This window comes from Panthera pardus, unplaced genomic scaffold (assembly GCF_024362965.1).
Source record: "Panthera pardus isolate Hobbes unplaced genomic scaffold, ASM2436296v1 HiC_scaffold_12, whole genome shotgun sequence".
Lineage (NCBI taxonomy): Eukaryota > Metazoa > Chordata > Mammalia > Carnivora > Felidae > Panthera > Panthera pardus.
In genome coordinates, this window is record NW_026526677.1 from 99,154,550 (window position 1) to 99,175,059 (window position 20,510).

General features: G+C 45.9%; 3 protein-coding genes across 7 annotated transcripts; 2 read left to right on the forward strand and 1 right to left on the reverse strand.

Moving 5' to 3' along the window:
- LOC128776114 (guanine nucleotide-binding protein G(I)/G(S)/G(O) subunit gamma-3-like) lies at positions 1-382 on the forward strand. Its single transcript, XM_053899246.1, has one exon. It carries the CDS (start codon positions 12-14, stop codon positions 237-239), a length of 228 nt encoding a protein of 75 aa, XP_053755221.1. The 5' UTR covers positions 1-11; the 3' UTR covers positions 240-382.
- Positions 383-1,096: 714 nt separating this feature from the next.
- LOC109278562 (T-cell surface glycoprotein CD3 gamma chain) lies at positions 1,097-10,836 on the reverse strand. 4 transcript variants are annotated; one of them, XM_019469005.2, is made up of 7 exons: positions 10,673-10,836; positions 6,246-6,269; positions 5,556-5,783; positions 4,820-4,951; positions 4,153-4,196; positions 3,671-3,750; positions 1,097-3,053 (listed from the first exon to the last, which is right to left on the reverse strand). In XM_019469005.2, exons 1-6 carry the CDS (start codon positions 10,725-10,727, stop codon positions 3,685-3,687), a joined length of 549 nt encoding a protein of 182 aa, XP_019324550.1. In that variant the 5' UTR covers positions 10,728-10,836; the 3' UTR covers positions 1,097-3,053; positions 3,671-3,684. The 4 variants fall into 4 exon arrangements, with proteins under 4 accessions (XP_019324550.1, XP_019324549.1, XP_019324548.1 ...); XM_019469004.2 differs by having other exon boundaries at positions 3,667-3,750; XM_019469003.2 differs by having other exon boundaries at positions 1,097-3,246; positions 10,673-10,835.
- Positions 10,837-12,031: 1,195 nt separating this feature from the next.
- On the forward strand, positions 12,032-15,491 carry LOC109278564 (T-cell surface glycoprotein CD3 delta chain). Of its 2 annotated transcripts, XM_019469006.2 has the most exons (5): positions 12,051-12,432; positions 13,984-14,199; positions 14,667-14,798; positions 15,073-15,116; positions 15,337-15,491. In XM_019469006.2, exons 1-5 carry the CDS (start codon positions 12,378-12,380, stop codon positions 15,400-15,402), a joined length of 513 nt encoding a protein of 170 aa, XP_019324551.2. In that variant the 5' UTR covers positions 12,051-12,377; the 3' UTR covers positions 15,403-15,491. The 2 variants fall into 2 exon arrangements, with proteins under 2 accessions (XP_019324552.1, XP_019324551.2); XM_019469007.2 differs by lacking the exon at positions 14,667-14,798 and having other exon boundaries at positions 12,032-12,432.
- Positions 15,492-20,510: the final 5,019 nt, after the last annotated feature.

A 20,510-nucleotide genomic window follows, 5' to 3' on the forward strand; every position in this document is an offset into this window, starting at 1 on the left:
GTGGCCTCAGGATGAAAGCGGAGACTCCTGTGAACAGCACAATGAGTACTGAGCAAGCCCGCAAGATGGTGAAACAGCTGAAGAGTGAAGCCACCTTGTGCCGGATAAAGGTGTTCAAGGCAGCAGCAGACTTGATGGCTTACTGTGATGCCCACTCCTGCGAGGATCCCCTCATCACCCCTGTGCCCACTTTGGAGAACCTCTTCTGGGAGAAGAAGTTCTTCTGTGTCCTCCTTTGAATTGCTCTGTCCCCCCCCCCCCCCCAACAAGCTCTTCACCTTTCCCTCTCCTAGGCCCTTCCTTAGGTCAGTAATTGTTGTGAGCCCCCGAGGGTCCCTGCATCCCATCCCTAGCCCTTGTCCAACCCTGTGAGGTATTCTGAAGCTCTCTGTCACCTATCTGTCGACCCCATTTTGTCGCCCACTGCAGCTGAGCTCAAGTACCCCCTGACTGGGGGAGGCCCCTTTAGCTCCATCCCCAGAAGGGCCGTCAGACTCTGCCAGCATCCTGCTGGCTTCTCTCTGTGACTGGTCAGACAATGGAGAGAGGGATAGCCCGGGTCAGTGCTCTCAGTCTCACCTGGAGCTATGAGAAGGGTAAAACCATTTAAAGAATGAAGTCATCCAGACTCTCAAAAAAAAAAAAAAAAAAAAAAAAAAAAAAGGAAACTACCTAGAAGCCATAAAAGACCCATGAATTCTACTCTATGCAGATATTTGTAAAATGTGCACAGAAAACCAATCATCATCAAGTCAAAGAACAAATACCAAAGTTGGAAAAATATTTGCAACTAACATCACAGACAAAAGATCTAGTTTCCCACATATGTAAAGAGCTGTTGCAAGTCAATAAGAAAAAGAGAAAAAGATACGAGCCTATATATCATGAGAGGGAAAAACTCGTGGCTCTCATTTTTTATAAGAAGAATGTAAATTAAAACTACCCTGAGATGCTATATTTAACTTATCAGATTGGCAAAGCTCAAAAAGTATGGAGTAAAAGACACTCTCAATTATTATTATTAGGAGTATATACTGGTCCAACCTCCATTAAGTGCAATTTGGCAATATTTAATAAAATTGCTAGTGCAGACACATTACAGTATCCAAAGTTCATTTATTTGTATTTGTTACAAATAGTCTTAAGCGTGTTCAAATGTCACAACTAAAACTATGGAAATTTTAACTGTAAAAAGAAGACATAGAAGAAATCTTTGTGATCTTGGGTTTGGCAAAGATCTTAGACATGATACCAAAAGCACAATCCATAAGAGAAAAAATGGATAAAATGGACTTCATCAAAATTAAAACTTCTTTGTGCTTCAAAAGTCACCATGAAGAGAATGAGAAGGCAAGCTGCAGACGGGTAGATGTATTTCCAAATAATGTCTTGTAATAAAAGACTTGTATTCAAAATATATAAGAACTCTTTCAATTCAACAGTGAGACAAAAAAAAAAAACTAAAAAAAAAAAAAAAAGATTTGAATAGACATTTCACGAAAGATGTAAGAAAGGCTAATAAGCATGTGAAAAGATGTTCAACATCATTAGTCATTAGGGAAATGCAAATTAAAGGTCCAGTAAATACCATTTTATACCTACGAGAATGGCTATACTAAAAAAACATATAGTAACAAATATTGGTGAGGATGTGGAGAAACAGAAACCCTCACCCATTGCTAGTGGGAATGTAAAATGGTACAGGGAGGTTCTTAAAAAGCTAAACAGAGATTTACCATACAACCTAGCAATTCTTCACACCCATGAATCAACCCGAGAAAAATGAAGACACCCACACAAAGATTAACATGAGAATGTCCAGAGCAGCTTGTATAATTCCATTTATATGAAATGTCCAGAAAAGGCAAATCTGATGAGACAGAAAAGATAATAGTCATCGCCTGGGGCTGAGGGTGGGAACAGGGAATGACTGGAAACAGCACAAGGAATCTGAAGAAGGCAATGAAAATGTTCTACAACTGGTTTATGGTGATGAGGGTACAATTGAGGTAATTCTCTAACACGGAGAACAGGAGAAATTGCTTAAAATGAGTGAATTTTATGGCATGTAAACTGTACCTCAATACAATTATTTTTTTTAGATGACACTTATACAATGTTAGTCATTACAGCATCATAAGAACAAAATATTGGAAGCAACTTAAATGCCCATCGGCAGAGCATTGGTTAAATAAAATATAGCGTATCTGTACAACGTGGCTGCATTAAAAAAAAAGTTCCTTTACTTATTGATATGAAATAATCTTAAGGTTATTTTTTAAAAAAGTTTATTTATCTATTTTGAGAGAGACAGAGAGACAGAGAGAGAGAGAGGTTGGGGCAGAGAGAGAGAGAGAGAGAGAGAGAATCCCAAGCAGGCTTCACGCTGTCAGCACAGAGCCCAACGTGGGGCTTGAACTCATGAACCATGAGATCATAACCTGAGCTGAGATGAAAAGTCAGATGCTCAACTGACTGAGCCACCCAGCTGCGTCAATCTTAGGGTTTTATTAGGTGAAAGTGCAAGATGGAGATAGTATGATACCATTGGTGTGAAAAATAGGGAAAGGGAGAATAATATGTACTTAAGAGCTTGCTTGTGTATGCCTAGAATACTCTGATTTATAACACCTTATATGAAACTAGTATGTTGTTTTGTCTCTGGAGAGGACAGCTGAATGGCTGGGGATGGAGGTGGAGGGAGACCTTTCGTTGCATATTTAAACCAAGTAAATTATGACACATACAAAAAGTAAACAAAAATTAAAACTTTAAAAAATAATATTCAAATAGAGGGGGTTATTAGATCTTTTCAATTTTCTTTTACAGAAAAACTACCTTCCAATAGGTGGCGCTCCTGCAACACCATACATATTATTTTCCTTTAATTTTGTTTTATTTTGAGAAAAATCCAAATTTGTTCTGATGGCCTTTCTTCTCCATTTGTCGCCTTTGGGAAACTTGAATCTAGATTTAGGGCTGAAATTCTCTCAGCTAGGAGTGCTCCAAAACGTATTGCTATGTTCCTGAGACCTATCCAGAAGGGAGGACACCTGGATTGAAAAAAGAAAAATTGGGGTGGGTTCAGAAAACCAAATAATGCTTGGGTCTTGTTTTCCTGATAGACACTTTTCCTGCTTGATTGAATCAGAACTTCTGATTGATTGATTGGTTGATTGAAAGTTAATAGAGGTCAGTGGTTCTTAACAAAAGGTGATTTTGCCCTGGAGGAGACATTTGAAATATCTGGAGATTAAAAAAAAAAAAAAAGAAAAAAAGTAAGGTTTATTTATTTTTGAGAGAGAGGGCAAGCGAGCAGGGAAGGGGCAGAAAGAGAGGGGAGACACAGAATCCAAAGCGGGCTCCAGGCTCTGAGCTGTCAACACAGAGTTGGAAGCTTAACCGACTGAGCCACCCAGACGTCCCTATCTGGAGATATTTTTGATTGTTACGGCTGGGGGCACCACTGGCATCTGGCAGATAGAGGGCAGGGATGTTGCTAAAAACCCTACAATGCACAGAGCAGTCTTGCACCACCGAGAATTATCAGTCACCCACTCTCCCCTAAGCTTTAGAGTTGGTTGGGGAAAGGAGACAGACTTGGCAGCAGTTGGAAGGGCAGGTAAAGGAAAGGTAATTTCTTAGAGTTGGTATAGAAGAACACACCTACTTTGAGTCCTGAGTTCAATTTTTCCTCAACTGTTTTCCTTGAAGGTGGCTGTAATGGTCATTTTCCCGATCCTTGAGGGGCTAAAAAGGACAGCACGGTCATAAACTCATCCTCCCTCCCCCTCTCTGAATTAATATGATGCATATTTATTGAGTGCTTTTTCACGTGCAAGCCTTTGGAGTGGGTGCTTCCCTGTCCAGGGGGTGGAGAGAGGACAAGGGGGAAGGGAGGCTCTGTATACAGTTTCTTTGTGTGTCCCTCTCAGTGTGTCCTTCAACTTTTTCTCACTAGATCCTGACCTCAGTCTCTTTCAACCCTTCTTTTTCTTTCATCCATTCTACTCAAAGGGTAACTATGTAATCATCTGGTGTGCCCTAAGTAGTTCCTTATCTGTACGGTATCTTCCAAATAACTTGTCCCCCACCCCCTCCAAATTTTACCCCGAATTGTAGCAATGTCTCTTTCACTCCCCCTTCCCTTACCTGGTAGAGCTGGTCATTGGACAACAGAGTCTGCTTGTCCGAAGCTGCACAAAAAATAAACAAAACACTCAAAGTAGAGTGGCTAACAAATTGGGTTCTATTCACACACTAGAGTACTAGCTAGCAGTAAGAATTAGTGAAATACATCTTCATACGAGAATACAGATACATCTCACAAGCATGTTTTTGAGTGAAAGAAACACACACACGAGTATCTGCTGTATGAGTCCACTGACATAAGGAGTGAAAACAGGCAAAATTAATCAATGCTGTTAGAAGTCAGGATAGTGCTCACTTTGAGGGCTAGGGAGAGGCCGGAATTGATCACAGAGGGGACTTCTAGGGTGTTGGTAATATTCTCGGTCTTAAACTGGGTGTTGGATTCATGAGTGTGTTTGCTTTGTTTAGCCGTATGCTTGTCACTCATGCATTTTTCTATGTGTAGGTTTTACGACAGCGAAGAGTTTTTTAAAAACACGGAGGAAAATCAGAGGGAGGTGGATCTTGTGACGGGCACGCGTGCTGTGAAAAAGCGGTGTCCTTTTCACCGAACTGTGCGCGTCCACAACGCATGCCTACCTCGTCTCTTCTATTGGGTCTATGTTGGTAGGAAGGAAACTGAGGGTCCTAGGTGGCCCCGTCCCTCATTCAAGAACCTTCTTCTTACCTCTTGACTGGCGAACTCCATCCTGTCCAGCAATGAAGTAGACCCCAACAGAAAGGAAGAAAATGCTGATGATCTCAGCGAAGACAAAGCCGGATACGGTGGCTCCGCTTAGTTCAATGCAGTTCTGACACACTGTGGGGAAAGGGAGGGACAAGGTCCTTCAGGGTGTGAAAGGGGTTCTTCTGCATCTTTTTCTCTTGCCTACAAGTGATAATGCCTATATTTAGGGTAGCAGACTCCTCTGTGCATGGTATGGAAAGGAATTGCCTGGGAGGACACCTGCACTAAGAATGCAATACTTCTTGATGTCCTTCTGTGGCCCAGGTGTCCTGGGGAAGCAAGCCCATGTAGTCTTACCACCAGGAACTATAGGAAATAGAAGGAAGATCAGATCTTCTTCTCCGTGGTCAACTGCCTTCTACATTTGATTGCCGCTCACCTTATAATCTCCTCTGTCTCCCCTAGCTACACCAACTCAGTTTATAGCAGCAAAAGCCGACTGCTCCAATCCGTGGGGGTCCATCCAAAATCAAACCATCCTTTATAGGACCGGTTATGCTTTTCCAAGAAGACTGGGGGAACTGTGTTGTTATATTCAAAAAAGGGCAAGCTGAGATTAAGAGAGCCAGAACGGTTTCCTGTCTATTTCCATACTCGCCCACCCGGGGCAGGAGGCCCGCCAGAACAGCAAGTACTGATTAATTGTACGACAAACAAACCGAAGGGGATTACATACTTCTGAAATACACTTGGAGTGTTCTTGAGCGGTTCTTGGATCCTTGACACCAATATATCCCTTGAGGGTCCTTGATACTGCTTCCCAGATTCTGTATATTTTTATTCTTTTCGTGGGACTTTATTTCCTTCCCATCTTTAAACCATTTGACATCTTTGTCTGGTGACTCACAAGTCAGAAGTACCGAACCATCTTCTCGATCGCTGTTTACTCTTACCACAGGAATTTCTGAAAAGGGAAAAAGCCATGGTCTGTTAAGGATCTCTCCTCTGGAATTCTCCCTGCCCTGGGGTATCAGGACCAGACCATCACAGCAGTGCTTCTCAAACTTTAATGTGCGCATGGATCACATGGGGATCTAGTGAGAATTTCAGGTTCCATTTAGTAGTTCTGGGAAGGGATTGCAATGTGGCATCTCCCAGGTGATGCTAATGCTGTTGGTTCGTGAGTCTCACTTTGAATAGGCCGTAGCTGCTAGTGTCCCGTTTCTACTCCAAGAACTAGAGAATGAATTGCTTAGCTACAGGAAAACTGCCTGTTCATGACTGGCCACTCATCTGGAAGGCAACGAGAGATTTGCTATTTATCATTCATCATCCTATCCCTTCCATCACTCACTCCTGTAGGACCACTATGGTAGGAACCATATTTCTATGAGATTTGAGGATAGAAAGAAGCCATGCACCCTACCTTGTTTTGACTGGGCCAGAGTACCTGTAGAGATAGAAGACAGAGAGCGGATTAGCTGGGCATAGAGTCATTCAGATGCCCTGAGGTAGCATTTCCATCGTCATTTGAGGTCAAGATAGAGAGAGATCCTAATCTACGGGAGTGGACGGTATTTATACTTATTTCATTGAAGTGTAGCCTAAATCATCAAATTGAATTCAGGGTGCTGTATAATAATGTGTCTGGTGTTTGTCCTGGATTCCTGGGAGGGAGTTTCTAAAGCCTTGGAATTTCATGAGCGATAGGATTGTCTGTTATTCTTAGTGGGCTTTTGGACCATATATGAGTTTATGCTAATGAGATGACTCAGGATGGGGCTGGTCAAGAACCATGTAATCTAGGACTTTGAGCCCTGGAAGGGAAGGGGCCTGGAGATTGAGTTCCGTCACATGGCCAATTATTCAATCAATTATACCTATGTCATGAAACCCCAATAAAAACTCAGTGCACAGGCACCTGGGTGGCTCAGTCAGTTGAACGTCTGACTCTTGATTTCAGGGTGGGTCATGATCCCAGGGTCGTGAGATTGAGCCTCATGTTAGGCTCTGTGCCAAGCAGGGAGCCTGCTTGAGACTCTCTCTCTCTCCCTCTGCCCCTCTCCCATGCTCACACGCTCTCTCTGTCTCAAATAAACAAAATGAAAAAAAAAAAAAAAACCAACAACAACCAAAAACCTCAGTGGAACTTCCTCGTTGGTAAACACAATGTATTAGGAGGGTGATGTACTCTGATTCCACAGGGAGAAAGCACAGAAGCTCTGTGTTCAGGGCCCTCTCAGACTTTACTTTATGTGCTTCTTCATGGAAAATCCTGATTTTATTTTTTTATACTAAAACTGTAATAGTAAATGCGGCACTTTCCCGAGTTCCGTGCGTTGTTCTAACATATTATCAAATCTGGGAACCCTCCAGATTTGTACCCTGTGCGTCAGAAGTGTAGGTGGTATGGGAACCTCTGAACTTGTGCCTGGAATTTAAAATGAAGGCAGTCTTGTTGGGGACAGTGCCCTTAACCTGTGGAGTCTGATATTAACTCTGGATGGTTAGCATCAGAACGGTACTGCAATATTCATAAGGGTATTGCCTGTGTAGTCTGGAATGCTCTGCTTTTTTTTAGCAGCTAAAGTTCTGGCCAAACGTGGGCTTACACCAACTAAAGCCCCCGCTTTTAAAAAGTTTTTTTAAATGTTTGTTTATTTTTGAGACAGAGAGAGACAGAGCATGACTGGGGGAGGGTCAGAGAGAGGGAGACACAGAATCTGAAGCAGGCTCCAGGCTCTGAGCTGTCAGCACAGAGCCCGATGCGGGGCTTGAACTCATGGACCGTGAGATCATGACCTGAGCTGAAGTCGACGCTTAACCAACTGAGCCACCCAGGCGCCCCTACCAACTAAAGACCTTTTTAAAGAAATGTTTATTTATTTATTTTGAGAGAGTGAGAGAGAGTGTGAGCAGGGGAGGGGCAGAGAGAGGGAGAGAGAGAGAGAGGGTCTCAAGCAGGCTCCGTACTAACAGCATGGAGCCCAACCTGGGGGTCAATCCCACGAACTGTGAGATCATGATCTGAGATGAAATCAAGAGACCCTTAACTGACTGAGCCACCCAGCCACCCCTACACTAAGTAAAGACTTTTTAAAGTACGTACTTCTAGAATCCTCAGCCTTGGTGATCCGTTTTTTTGTAGAAACCCTGGATGCCGTAGGGGAGGTAGGTCTTCAATAGCCCTCAAATCTGTCTCAAAACTCAGGGTAGTAGAGTTGTATGGTGGATGTACTACAGAGCACTGACACGGGAATTCAACTCAAATGAGTTTAATCCAAACATGAACTAAGCACTGTTATGTACCTGGCATGATTAATCAGGGTGGAAAAAAAAAAGACTGTAATACAAGAACTAACTTGCTGCTTCCAAAGCGTTTACAATGAAGTAGAAAAAATAAATATGTATGGAATTAATACAATAGAATTTGTCAATTATCTTTAGTACTTCCATGAGTGCATATGAAAGTGGGGCAGAAGCTATTGATTTTGCCCAAGAGTGAGGGACAGGGAAACCTTAACAGAGAAGGTGATGTTTGGCTGGGCCTCAAAGAATGATTAGGAATTCACCGGACAGAGAAGAGCATTCTGGGAAGAAAGAATAGACGAGCAAAGACACGGGTTGGAAAAGGACAGAGAGGTAGTGCGTCTAGATGTAGAGCGTGTGATGGGGACAGATAGGGCAGAAGTGAAGTATGATGGGAAAAAAAGGTATGATGGAAACGGTTGGAAGGAGTCAGCTGTTTTAGAACTTCTAGCAGGACTGAACGGATTACTAATAGTACCTAGTACAGTATGTGGAACATGGTCAGAGCTTTACATTTGTTGAATGAATGCATGCATGACTGGATGATTGAATTAAAAAAAAAAAAAAGAAAAGCAAGACAAACCGTTAAGAAGATTTCTTGCTAGCCTTTCTTCCTGACCACCTGGTCACCATGGGAGGGACAAAGAGGTCCCTCATTCTAACTCAGATTTTATAGGAGAGAGGGTCCACCTGATTGCTGACATCTTTTAATTTTGCTTCTCTGAGTCTTACTCCTTTTTAGGATTTGAGAGCTCATGTAGCTACATTTCCTAGGTTGACTAGTGAGCCAACAGAGCCCCAGAAAGGAGGCATTGTCCAAGTTCACACAGCTCACTGGTGGCTTGTCTTCTTCAAGTCCCCCGCTCAGCCATCACCCAGCTTGGTTTCAGCAAGTGGCATTGCCTTCCACTTAGTTCACTGAGAATGTAGATGCCGTAACGACCTTCTCTGGCTTCCTTTCCATCTACATGCCTACCCATGACTAAAGCCATCTTCCTTTCTCTTCGTCTTAGATGGTAAGGTTGTCTTCTCTGCATCCTTGAGCCCACTCTTGACTCCATCCTTGCAACATCAACTCCAGGACCTTGGTCTACTATCGTTTCCTTCAGCCTAGAAACGTGCTCAAATTTCTCTCACACTCAAAAATAGTTCATCTTAGACCCTATTTCCCTTTCTGCTTACCACTTAAACTGTCCTCATCCAAACATCTTTAAAGAATAGTCTGGGGGTGCCTGGGTGGCTCAGTCAGTTAAGCATCGGACTTCAGCTCAGGTCCTGATCTCACAGTCTGTAAGTTCGAGCCCTGCATTGGGCTCTGTGCTGACAGCTCAGAGCCTGGAGCCCGTTTCAGATTCTGTGTCCCGCTCTCTCTCTCTGCCCCTCCCCTGCTCATGCTCTGTCTCTCTCTGTCTCAAAAATAAGTAAAAACATTAAAATAAATAAATAAATAAACACACAAACTGAAAATTCTTGAAAAAAAAATAAAGAATAGTTTGCATTTGGTGCACTTTATCACCTGCCCTGTATCTTCTACATGTTTCCATTCAGTTTCCACTCATACTACCCCACTGAAACTGTTATAAATCAGGCATGGCCCTCCTTTATTTTGCCAGATTCCACAGATTTAAACTTTTAAATATATTCTATCAGCAGACCTTTCTATAATATTTCATACTCTTGGTGATTCTTTCCTTCTAGAAGCTCTCTCCTCCTTTGGTTTTCGATGGTATTGCACTCATCTGGTTATTCCAGCCCTGTGATCATCCTCTTCTCTCTTCTTCGAGATGTTTTTCTCTAATGACCCTTTAAAGGTTATTATCTTCTCGGTTCCGTCCTCACTCCTCTTCTTTGGGGATCTCACATTGTACTTGTGTGATTTCAACAACTTTTGTGGTTTTAGCCTCCCCCCGGTATGTGGAGAACCATCTCTAGTCCAGATTCCGGGCATTGACCCAGTTCATCTACTTCCTATTGTTTATTTCCAACTGCATATGCATACAGACACCCTTTACTGCACATTACATTCAATCTGGTGACACTGAAGCTTCTCTCTCCAGTTAGACTATAAGCTCACTAGGGCAGAGGTTTTTATTCATCCTTATACCCTTCTAGCCTGTTATGTAACAGGATCTCACTCATATTTGTTGACCAGTTGACCAGCTGACCAACCGAGTGAGCAAATGCCTTATCGGTCTGTCTGCTCCTCACTCCAGCTCTGCGTTAAGGAACACATACTTTTTCTCTTCAGGTTCCTGCCCTGTGCCCTTTGGGGCTACATTCGACCTAAGATGGCGACATCCGGGTCCTCTCTCTAGCCTGTAAAGTCCTCTGTTTTCACTTCTGAAGAGACAGGGACCCCATGTCTCTCAAGGGACACTGCTTCTCTCTGGCAAAGAACAGTAAGAGGCTTCATTTTTGCCCTTCCTTCTCGGAATTCTGATGTGATGGCTCTGGTAGGCTTGAGGTTAGAGATCCCAATATTGTTTCCCCCCTGGTGATGATCTCTTCCCCTGAGCCTTCCTCCAGGCGGCCAGAACCCCTTACCTTGAAGAAGAGTGAAGGCCAGGATGAGGCCAGCCAGCTGCTTCCCCTGCTCCATGCCAGTCTCTGTCTTGTCCCTGCAGAAGCACTAAGCAACCCCTAGCAGCCAGCTGACCTGTTGAGCAGCTAGTCTGGCTCCGCCCAGCATCCTTCAGGCTGGGGCCCCTGAGAGAAAGCCCTGAATCTGAGCCTCCACCCTCTCCTTGAAATGTGGGCAGAAGGGGGCCTCAGCAGGGCTGCAGGTGCAGATGTATTTTGCTTTTCTGTTAAGGAGTGGAGGATGGGAGTTGGCAAGAGGAAGAGGGAGAGAGTGCTGGATCCCCATTGCAGGGACAGCTTGCACAAGAAAACCCCTTGGGTTCTGGGTAGGAGATGGCCTGGGCCCCTCACTTCGTGAGAGAGGTAAACATCTCTGCCCCAACCTGTTGCTAGGATCTCAGCCGGTTGCTTGTTGCTAGCTGCCGTTGCCAGAATTAAGGAATTTAGGTGGGGACACTCGTGCTCAGGGCTGGAGATCTGAACACGAGCCCGTCTGAGTCCAGGCGCTTGCTCAGGAATTTTTCACTGCTCTTTTGAGACAAGATCATCAACAAAGTGCCTGCCTGGAAGAGAATAGGAAGAATAATTGCGAGGGGACAGGCCATATATTTCCAAGGGCCAGAGCCTGAACAGAGCTTCCAGGATGTTAAGGTTCGTCTCCCTCAGCAGGTCGGTCAGTGAGTCAACAAACACGTACAGAGATCTCGTGACGTGCCGGACACGAGCCAGGTATTGGAGATACAGAAGGGAACAACCAAACCCACGCTATCTCTGCCCTCGGGTAAATTATAGTCCAACTCCGGCAGTGTAGAGAGTTTGGACCCCCATAGGCCTCAGGGGGAAGAAGTCCACCTGTCTCCTGGGGAGGCTCACTCTGCCTGTGCATCAATCATATTGTTTTTAATAGTTACTTCTTATTGAGCAAATATGATGTGTCAGGCACGATGCAAACTTTTTGTCCAAATCATTATTGTGATACTGGGGTAATCAGGCTCTGAAAAATTCCCTGACTGGCCCAGGCCCTGTGGGTAGGCAGTATAGGAGCCAGGATTCCAATGTCTGGCTGAGGGCGGTGGGGGTGGTTGGTGGGGTTCCAAAGCCCAGCGTCCTACTGGTGGGAAGTTACTTAGTCTGGTATCCCAGGCTGCTAGAGGAGGACCTTGGGCAAGCTCCCAAGAAAGCCCAGCAGTGGGAGGAACCTTCTGGGATGGCTTATGGGATGGGGCTTACAGCTTTTCTCCAGTGTTTTGAGAGCTGGCTGTTTTCAGGTGGTGAGTGAATGCAGTTATTCTGTCGACAGAAATTCTGCAATTATCGTTTTTCACCAGTGACGCAGGAAAGAACATTCTAAATCTCCTTTTACTTCCTGGAGGCCTAGACAACCTTTTTCATAGTCTCTACTCTCCCTCCCACCTCACCCCCAAGCTCACTGCTTGCAGAAAGAGCAATTCGCACCTGCTTCTTTCCTACCCCACCCCCAGTCTACCCCTACCCTGACAGTTTCCCATCACCAACGGCAGAGAGCAGAGAAATAGGCGTTTTCTAGTTCCTCCCCCACCCCTTTACTTTTTCCGGGTACCCGTGAGTCGGTTGGGGGAGGGCATCCTCTCTCACCCTGGCCGCTCATTCTGAGACCCGGGGCTGTCTGCTGAATGAATTCTGCCGGAAAATGGAACACTCCAGTTTTCTGGCCGGCCTGACACTGTCTGTCCTTCTCTCCCAAGGTAAGGCTTCTCCAGGTGGTGGGGGCATCTTGGGGAAGGGACGTTGGAGAACGTCCCTCCCTTGGAGAGGGACATTACCACCTGGAGGGAGCTCCACTTGAAAGTCCTCAATGCTAGCTTCAAATCACAAGGCAGAGCTGTCAGGGGAGCAGGGCTGGGATACAGCCCAGGGCTTGGGTTTGGGAGACAGGCTCTTGGCTTTGACGGACTCTAGGTAGGCATGCATGTTGCCCTTGAATGTCTTTTTAAAGGCCTTAGGCCAGAGATCTCTGCAGGAAATGTTGTGGTCTGCAGGGGTCTGAGCCTGGGCTGGTAAGGGAGCACTATTCCTTCCAGGGCAGAGGGTCTCTGGGGTCTAGGGCTCTTACTCATTTGGCCATCATTTGTCACCACCAAGAGCCATGCATGACCCAGCATTCAGGGGAAAGTTAAAGAGAAAGTTAGCTTTAGGTTGAACAGGAAGGAGGGCAGATTTAGGGAGGTAGGCTCATCAACTCATTTGTTTGCCTGGTTTTAAAACCGATAGTCCCTTGTTCCAGAAACCGTCTCAGCCTCAGGCAAACTGGGACTAACACTTTGGGACATCCAGGATTTCCACTGGAAACAGGTTCCCCGTGGGAGACACGACTGACTGTAGGATGTGAAGCATCTGACGTGCCTGTATCTCCCTGAGCGAGTGTACACGCATGTATCATCCTGGCCTGCTTGAGAGGCATGAGAAACAGCTCTTTTGGGGGATTTTCTTGAGGATGCTCTTGTATTCAAACGGGTACCTGAATATGAAGTTCAGGGAAAAATCTGGATTCCACTTTCCCCGGGGATTGGAGATACAGATTCTAGGGTCTCTGTGGGCTGTGGACATGCTCTCAGTCAAAGCAATTCAGGGGATCTAGAAAGACACTGTACATACGCCTCCAGCCTCTAAACTCCCTACAAGACTTGACTTGCATGGAGCCCCACGAATGAATTTGATAAAACTGTTTTTCTGTTCCCCTCCCCCTCAGCAAGGGTAGAAAACCTAAAAATCTTTACATGGCATTTGCCCTGGGTCTCCTTCTGGATCACTGGGCTGGTAATTCATACTGGCTTCTCCCCTCCCCCAGGTGGACTTCTACTTGTCCCCTATTTGTTCCTTGTAATTCTAGAAGTTTTGTTGGGGAACAAATGTAGACATCTTCAGCTGAGGAACGCTCTTCTGCCTTTCATGTTTCTCGGATGCTTCCGCAGCCTACGCTCCCCTCTGACTTCCTTTTATTTATTTATTTTTAATGTTTATCTATTTTTGAGAGAGTGTGACTGGGGGAGGTGTGGGGGCGGTGGACAGAGGGTCTGAAGCAGGCTCTGCGCGGACAGCAGAGAGCCAGGCAGGGCTCGAACTCCCTCCCGAACTGCGCGATCATGACCTGAGCCAAAATCAAAGGCTCAACCAGCTGAACCACCCAGGTGCCCCGAAAGTGGTCCTTTTTAAGTATAAGCCTCAGCAGAATCAGGCCTCTGCTGGAGATCAAACAGCTGACTCGAATCATGGTATTTCCACCCCCCCCCCCCAAGTGAGTCCCTACAAGATATCCGTGGAGGAACTGGAGGACAAGGTGTTGCTGAGTTGTAACACCAGCATCATATGGATGGAGGGAACGATGGGAACGCTATTTCGCAACGATACAAATCTGGACCTGGGAAAACGCATCCTGGACCCACGAGGAGTGTATACGTGCAAGAGGCCAGACGAACAGGACAAGATACCTTACACGCAAGTATATTATCGAAGTATGTGCCTTCTGGACCCTTGGGGTTGAAATGGGTGGGACCTCTGGCTATGAGAACTTCAGAGCCAGAGGGGACTATAGTGGACCAATCTGTTCTCCCAACAAACTGGGGTCACTCTTGTAATGGTATAAGCCAGGCTTTGGAGCCCTCGGAGTGAGAAAGAGCTTAGCTGGTGGAAAAACAAAACAAAACAAAACAGTAGGGGCTTGTGACTCGAGCAGTAGAGGTTTCGTCGGGAGAAAGGTTTGGCCCACCGCCTTGTTTACATTCCTACAAAGCTGACATTACTTCTTGGCTCTTCTCAGGGATTTCTGGGGATAAAGGGCACAGGTGGATGTAGCCAGGGCATCAGCAGGCCTTTCTCCAAGGGTCTTACTGACGTTCGGGTCTTGGTGTGAGAGATCCCGGGGCCGCCCTAGGGAGGCAGAGATGCTTCCCTGGTCTTGAAGGCTCCCCTTCCCCCTCAGTGTGTCAGAACTGTGTGGAACTGGACTCAGGCACCCTGGCCGGCATCATCATCACGGACATAATCGCCACTCTTCTCCTCGCTTTGGGGGTCTATTGCTTTGCGGGATATGAGACCGGAAGGCTCTCTAAGGGTAAGTGGATGGGACAAAGTGTGTGTGCACGCTTATGTCGTGGGTGTGAGTGTGCCCCTGCGAAGCATGGGGCTGGCAGTGGGTTGTGTCTCACCTGGGAGCCGCTCTTGCAATCTCCCAGTGACTCCTAAACCTGGTTCTGGGAAGACCTGTGCCCATCTCGCTCATGCGGACTTCTGAGGATGCCACCAGCTGCGGTCGTCCTGCAGAGCGTGGGGTTTCACTGTCCCATCCTCCTAGGCCCCTGATGACTCTTTTTCCCTGGTTCTTCTAGCCGCTGACACTCAAGCTCTCCTGGGAAATGACCAGCTCTATCAGGTGAGCCCTGAGGGGGAGGAGCCATGAATGGGGGGTGGGGGGCACGGGAGGGGACATGAATGGAGGTGAATGGATGAAGGGTCCTGGTGGGGAACTCATCAGAGCGGATGTGGGGGCTGGAAAACTCAGGCAGGAGTTCTCATCTCTGGGGTCTGCTGGGGTCCTCTCTGGGAGAATCCTGACTCTGCCTGCCTCACTGTTCCCCCTTCTCACCTCCTAGCCCCTGCGAGATCGGAATGATGCTCAGTACAGTCATCTTGGTGAAAACTGGCCTCGGAAGAAGTGAACCGGAGACCGGTGGCTTATAGGAGTATCAGCTACATCGACTGCACCTCCTTTCCTTGTTCAGCCAATAAAGATGTCTTCTCTCCCTCAGCAGGTGCCTGGACTTTTCAAGACTGCCGGGCAAGGCACGGGAGTTGTCCTGCCTCAGTTGGGCCCTTGCCCTCCCTGGCCACCTGTGTCCTTCCTTCACTGCTTCCATTCCTCTGCCCCAGACGGACCGTGTGACGGGCACTCTCCCACCCCCATCTGGCCCACTGGTGCTTGCTGCCCGGTGGGCTCCCTGGGTGCAGGGCTCCATCACACTGCCTCGGCTACTTGTTGCCTCCGGCCCCCTAGTGCAACCCCTTAAAGGCTTTGGCTTTCTCACCACAGCCGAGGGCGGGCTGCTATGTTTAGAGACCCAGCCACACAGAAGTTTCCATGACATCGTAAGCAGAGGAGGTGGGAACATCAAGGGCCCAGGAGACCGTTTCTTATCAAGATGTGGAGGGCGTGTGTGGCAAAGTCCCACTTCTGCCAAGGGGCTGGCCCTGGCTTTATGGCCCCTGTGGAGTGGTAGCCACTGGCTGCGAGGAGGTTTCTACGTAGGTCTGCTCAGGACCCTTTCTTTCCTCCTGTATAGAAGATACCATTCACCTTCCTCTTCTCAGAACCTGTCCCCGTCCCACCCCTGCCTTCTGCATCACAAAGTAACATCAGAAGCTCATCAGCAATCCAAATGCGTTATTCCTCTTCAACCACCTGGAAAGCTGGAATTTGAGAGCGGACAGGGGCCAGGGATGTTTTCAATACATGTCATCTTCAGCTAGTGGTTAGTGGTGAGCCTGAGAGATTCTGAAACCTTGGGAGCCTGAGAGATTTATTAAAAGTATAGACGCTCGATGGGGCACCTGGGTGGCTCCGTCGGTTGAGCATCCGACTTCGACTCAAGTCATGGTCTCACGGTCTGTCGGTTCGAGCCCGGCGTCGGGCTCTGTGCTGACAGCTCGGAGCCTGGAGCCTGCTTCCGATCCTGCGTCTTCCTCTCTCTCTGCCTCTTCCCCACTCTCACTTTGTCTCACTCTGTCTTTCAAAAATAAATAAATGTAAAAAAAAAATAAAAAAAAAATAGACACTAGGGCCCCCCTCTCGGAACGTGGCCCCCAGGTGATTCTGAAGCACCTCCAGTACAGAGTGTCTCTAGAGGAAGAGCTGAGGCCACTGACTCTTTTGAGACCCTTATGCTCATTCCTGTCCACCATAAGGGCAACCCTTCCCTTTTGTTCTCTGAGTTAGAGTAATTGGAAGGACTTCAGGACAATTTAATAAGAGTGGGAGTTCCCCAGACCAGGGTTTCCAAAGGAGGAAAGAATTAACAACCACACAGCCAGGGATCTGTATGATTCTGCCCACTATCTTCTCGAGCTATACGCGGATGTTAATTCTGTTAGCGACAGAAGTTAGCGACAGAATGAACTTGTAATTTACACATTGAACTTGTGAACTTGTAATTTACACATGCTTGGATCATGGTTACAGTTTATTTCTACCGTTTCTATCCCTACTACCGTAGTCCTCTGAAACCTGCCTCCTGCTTTCACATTGGGTTCCCTCCGCCTTGGGCAACTTAACCATGGCTTCTACAGCACCAAGGCTTGTACCCTTCCCATGCCCTGCACACTTCTCTTGTATTCCTCGTATGCTCTTACATCCCCCTATACCTCTCTCCAGTCCTCAACATTGGGTGCGCTTGGGACTCCTCTGCACTTTGGAATCTCCAAAGATTCTGATTATCTTGGGCTAAGGCATCAGGACTTTAAAAACGGCTTAAGGTGATTTCAGTGTGAAGCCACGGTTGACAAACCTGCCCTCCACCTGAGCCCTCCTGGAAACTTGTGTGCCTTTGGTTCTCTTTTTGGTGCTTTGAAAAAATAGCTTTACTGAGGTAAACCGACATGAAAAACCTGCATGTATTTAAAGCGTAAAGTTTGATATTTTGACATATGTATGCACTTGTGATACAACACCACAGGCAAGGTAATGAACATATCCAACAACGTGAACAGTTTCCTTGTGCCCCTTTGCATGCAATCCCTCCCTCCTTTCTCTCCTTATCCCTCCACCCTCCAGGCAACCGCTGATCTGCTTTCTGTCATTATAGATTAGTTTTTGTTTTTTGAGATTTATATAGGAGTGTAATAATGTAACATGTACCCTTTTTTGGTCTGGCTTCTTACACTTGAGCATAATTATTTTGAAATTCATACATCTTGGTGCATCAATCAATAGTTTACTGCTTTTTACTGTCCAGTAGTATTCCATTGTATGGATATACCACAGCCTGTTCATCCATTCACTTGCTGATAGTCTTTTGGGTTATTTCCTGGTTTGGGCTATTACAAATAAAGCTACGATGACCAGTCACCATAGAAGTTATTGTGTGGTCTATATGATTTTATTTCCTTTTTAAAAAAATTTAATGTGGGGCGCCTGGGTGGCTCAGTCGGTTGAGCGTCCGACTTCGGCTCAGGTCACGATCTCGCGGTCCGTGAGTTCGAGCCCCGCATCGGGCTCTGGGCTGATGGCTCGGAGCCTGGAGCCTGCTTCCGATTCTGTGTCTCCCTCTCTCTCTGCCCCTCCCCCGTTCATGCTCTGTCTCTCTCTGTCTCAAAAATAAATAAACGTTAAAAAAAAAAAATTAAAAAAAAAAAAATAAAATAAAAAAATAAAAAAATTTAATGTTCATTTATTTCTGAGAGAGAGAGAGAGAATGAGAGAGAGACAAAGTGAATGGGGGAGGGATAGAGAGAGAGGGAGAATCTGAAGCAGGCTCCAGGCTCTGAGCTGTCAGCACAGAGCCCGATGTGGGGCTCAGACCCACAAATTATGAGATCATGACCTGAGCCAAAGTCAGACGCTTAACCGACTGAGCCACCCAGGCACCCCTCATACGCTTCTATTTCTGTTGGACAAATACTCAAGAGTGGAATGGCTGAGATGCAACTTTTTTTTTTAAGTTTACTTATTTACTTTGCACGTGGGAACAAGTAGGAGAGGGGCAGAGAGAGAGAGAGAGAGAATCCCAAACAGGATCTGCACTGTCCGTGTGGAGCCCCATGTGGAGCTCAAACTCATGAACCATGAGACTATGACCTGAGCCAAAGTTCGACCCTTAACCCACTGAGCCACCTCTGAGATGCAACTTTGAAAGAAAGTAATCTGGCTATTCTAGGTCCTCTGTAGTCCCATGTGAATTACCTTCTCAGTTACTACAGAACACCTGCTGGAGTTTTGATCTGGATCATGTTGAATTTACAGATCAACTTGGGGAGAATTGACTTCTTAATGATACTCTTCCAATACACAAACACGTCTTTTGTCAGATTTACCCCCTAAGTATTTTATATTTTTTGACGCTATTGTATATGGCACTTTTAAAATCTCAATTTCCAATTGTTCACCGATAGAATCTAGAAATACAGTTGTTTTCGTATACTGATCCTGTACCCTGAAAACTTCCTAAGATCACGTATTAATTCTAGTAACTTCTTCTTTTTTTTTTTTTTTTTTGTAAAGTTCATCAGAATTTCCACACAGATGATCGTGGTGTTTATGAATAAGGACCGTTTAACTATTCAATTTCTAAACTGGATGTATTTTACTTCTGTTTCTTGGCCTATTGCGTTGGCTACCTCAAGTACCATGTTGAATAGACGCGGAGTGAGGACATTCTTGCCTTATGTGTGATTTTAGGGGGAAACATTGTCTTTCATCATTAAGTATGATATTGGCCATAGGTTGGTTGGTTGGTTTATTTTTTGAATTTATGTATTTTATTTTTTAGTAATCTCTATATCCAGCATGGGGCTCAAGCTTGTGACCCCGAGATCAAGAGTCGCATGCTCCACCAACTGAGCCAGCCAGGCTCCCCTCTTCTTTTTATATATTATTAGATTAAATTTGTTAAAACTTAGTGAATAATTCTTGCATCTATTCAAAGGGGATATTGGTCTGCTGGCTTTTTTTGTTTTTCTTGTAGTGTCTTTGCCTGGTTTTGATATCAGCGTTTGGCATTAAGTTTCTCCAGAGAAACAGAACCAACAGGATGTGTATGTAGGAGATGGAACAGAGAGAAGGAACAGAGGGAAGAGAGAAGAGACAGAGAGGGGGATTTATTTTAAGGAATTGGCTCATTTGATTGCGAAGGTTGGCAAGTCCAAAGCTGGCAGTAAACCAGGAGGCTGGGGACCCAGGGAAGAGTTGATGTTGCAGCTTGAGTCCAAAGGCAGTCTGGAGATGGCAACTTCTCTCTTCCTCAGGGGACCTCAGTCTGCTTTTTCTGTAAGACCTTCAAGTGATTGGATGAGGCTCACCCACCCACACTATGAAGGATAACCAGCTTTACTCAGAATCTGCTGATTTAAATATAAATCCCCCCATATACCTTCACCACAATATCCAGGTCTGTTTGACCAAATATCTGAGCCAGGTTGACACATAAAATTAACATGGATGAGTTTGGTCTCCATAGAGTGAGCCGTAAGTATTCCCTCTTCAATTTTCTGGAAGAGTTTGTATAGAATTGGTATTATTTTTTCCTTCAATGTTTGGTAGATTTCACTATGAAGTCTTCTTGGTCTGGAGTTTTCTTTGTGGAGAGTTTTTTTTTTTCTTTTTTTAATGTTTGTTTGTTTTGAGGCACACACACACACACACACACACACACACATCATGAGCCAGGGAGGGGCAGAGAGAGAGGGAGAGAGAGAAAGAATCCCAAGCAGGCTCCATGCTTGGCATGGAGCCTGAAGTGGGGCTCGATCTCATAATCATGAGATCATGACCTGAGCCGAAATCAAGAGTCGGATGCTCAACTGATTTAGCCACCCAGGTGCCCCTGTGGAAAGGTTTTTCACTATATAAGTTCAACGTATTTAATAGCTAACAGCTTACTTACCAGGTTACCTGTTTCATCGTCAGTGAGTGGAGTGCCTTCTGCTCTGTCTTCAAGCTCTACCCATCCTTCCCTTCAAGGCCCAGGCGAGGTCTCTTCTCTGTGTTGCTCTCTCCCTACCACGGCAGCTCTCCCGGCTTCTCCCGGGAACACTGTCCGCAGCCCTCACGGCCGCT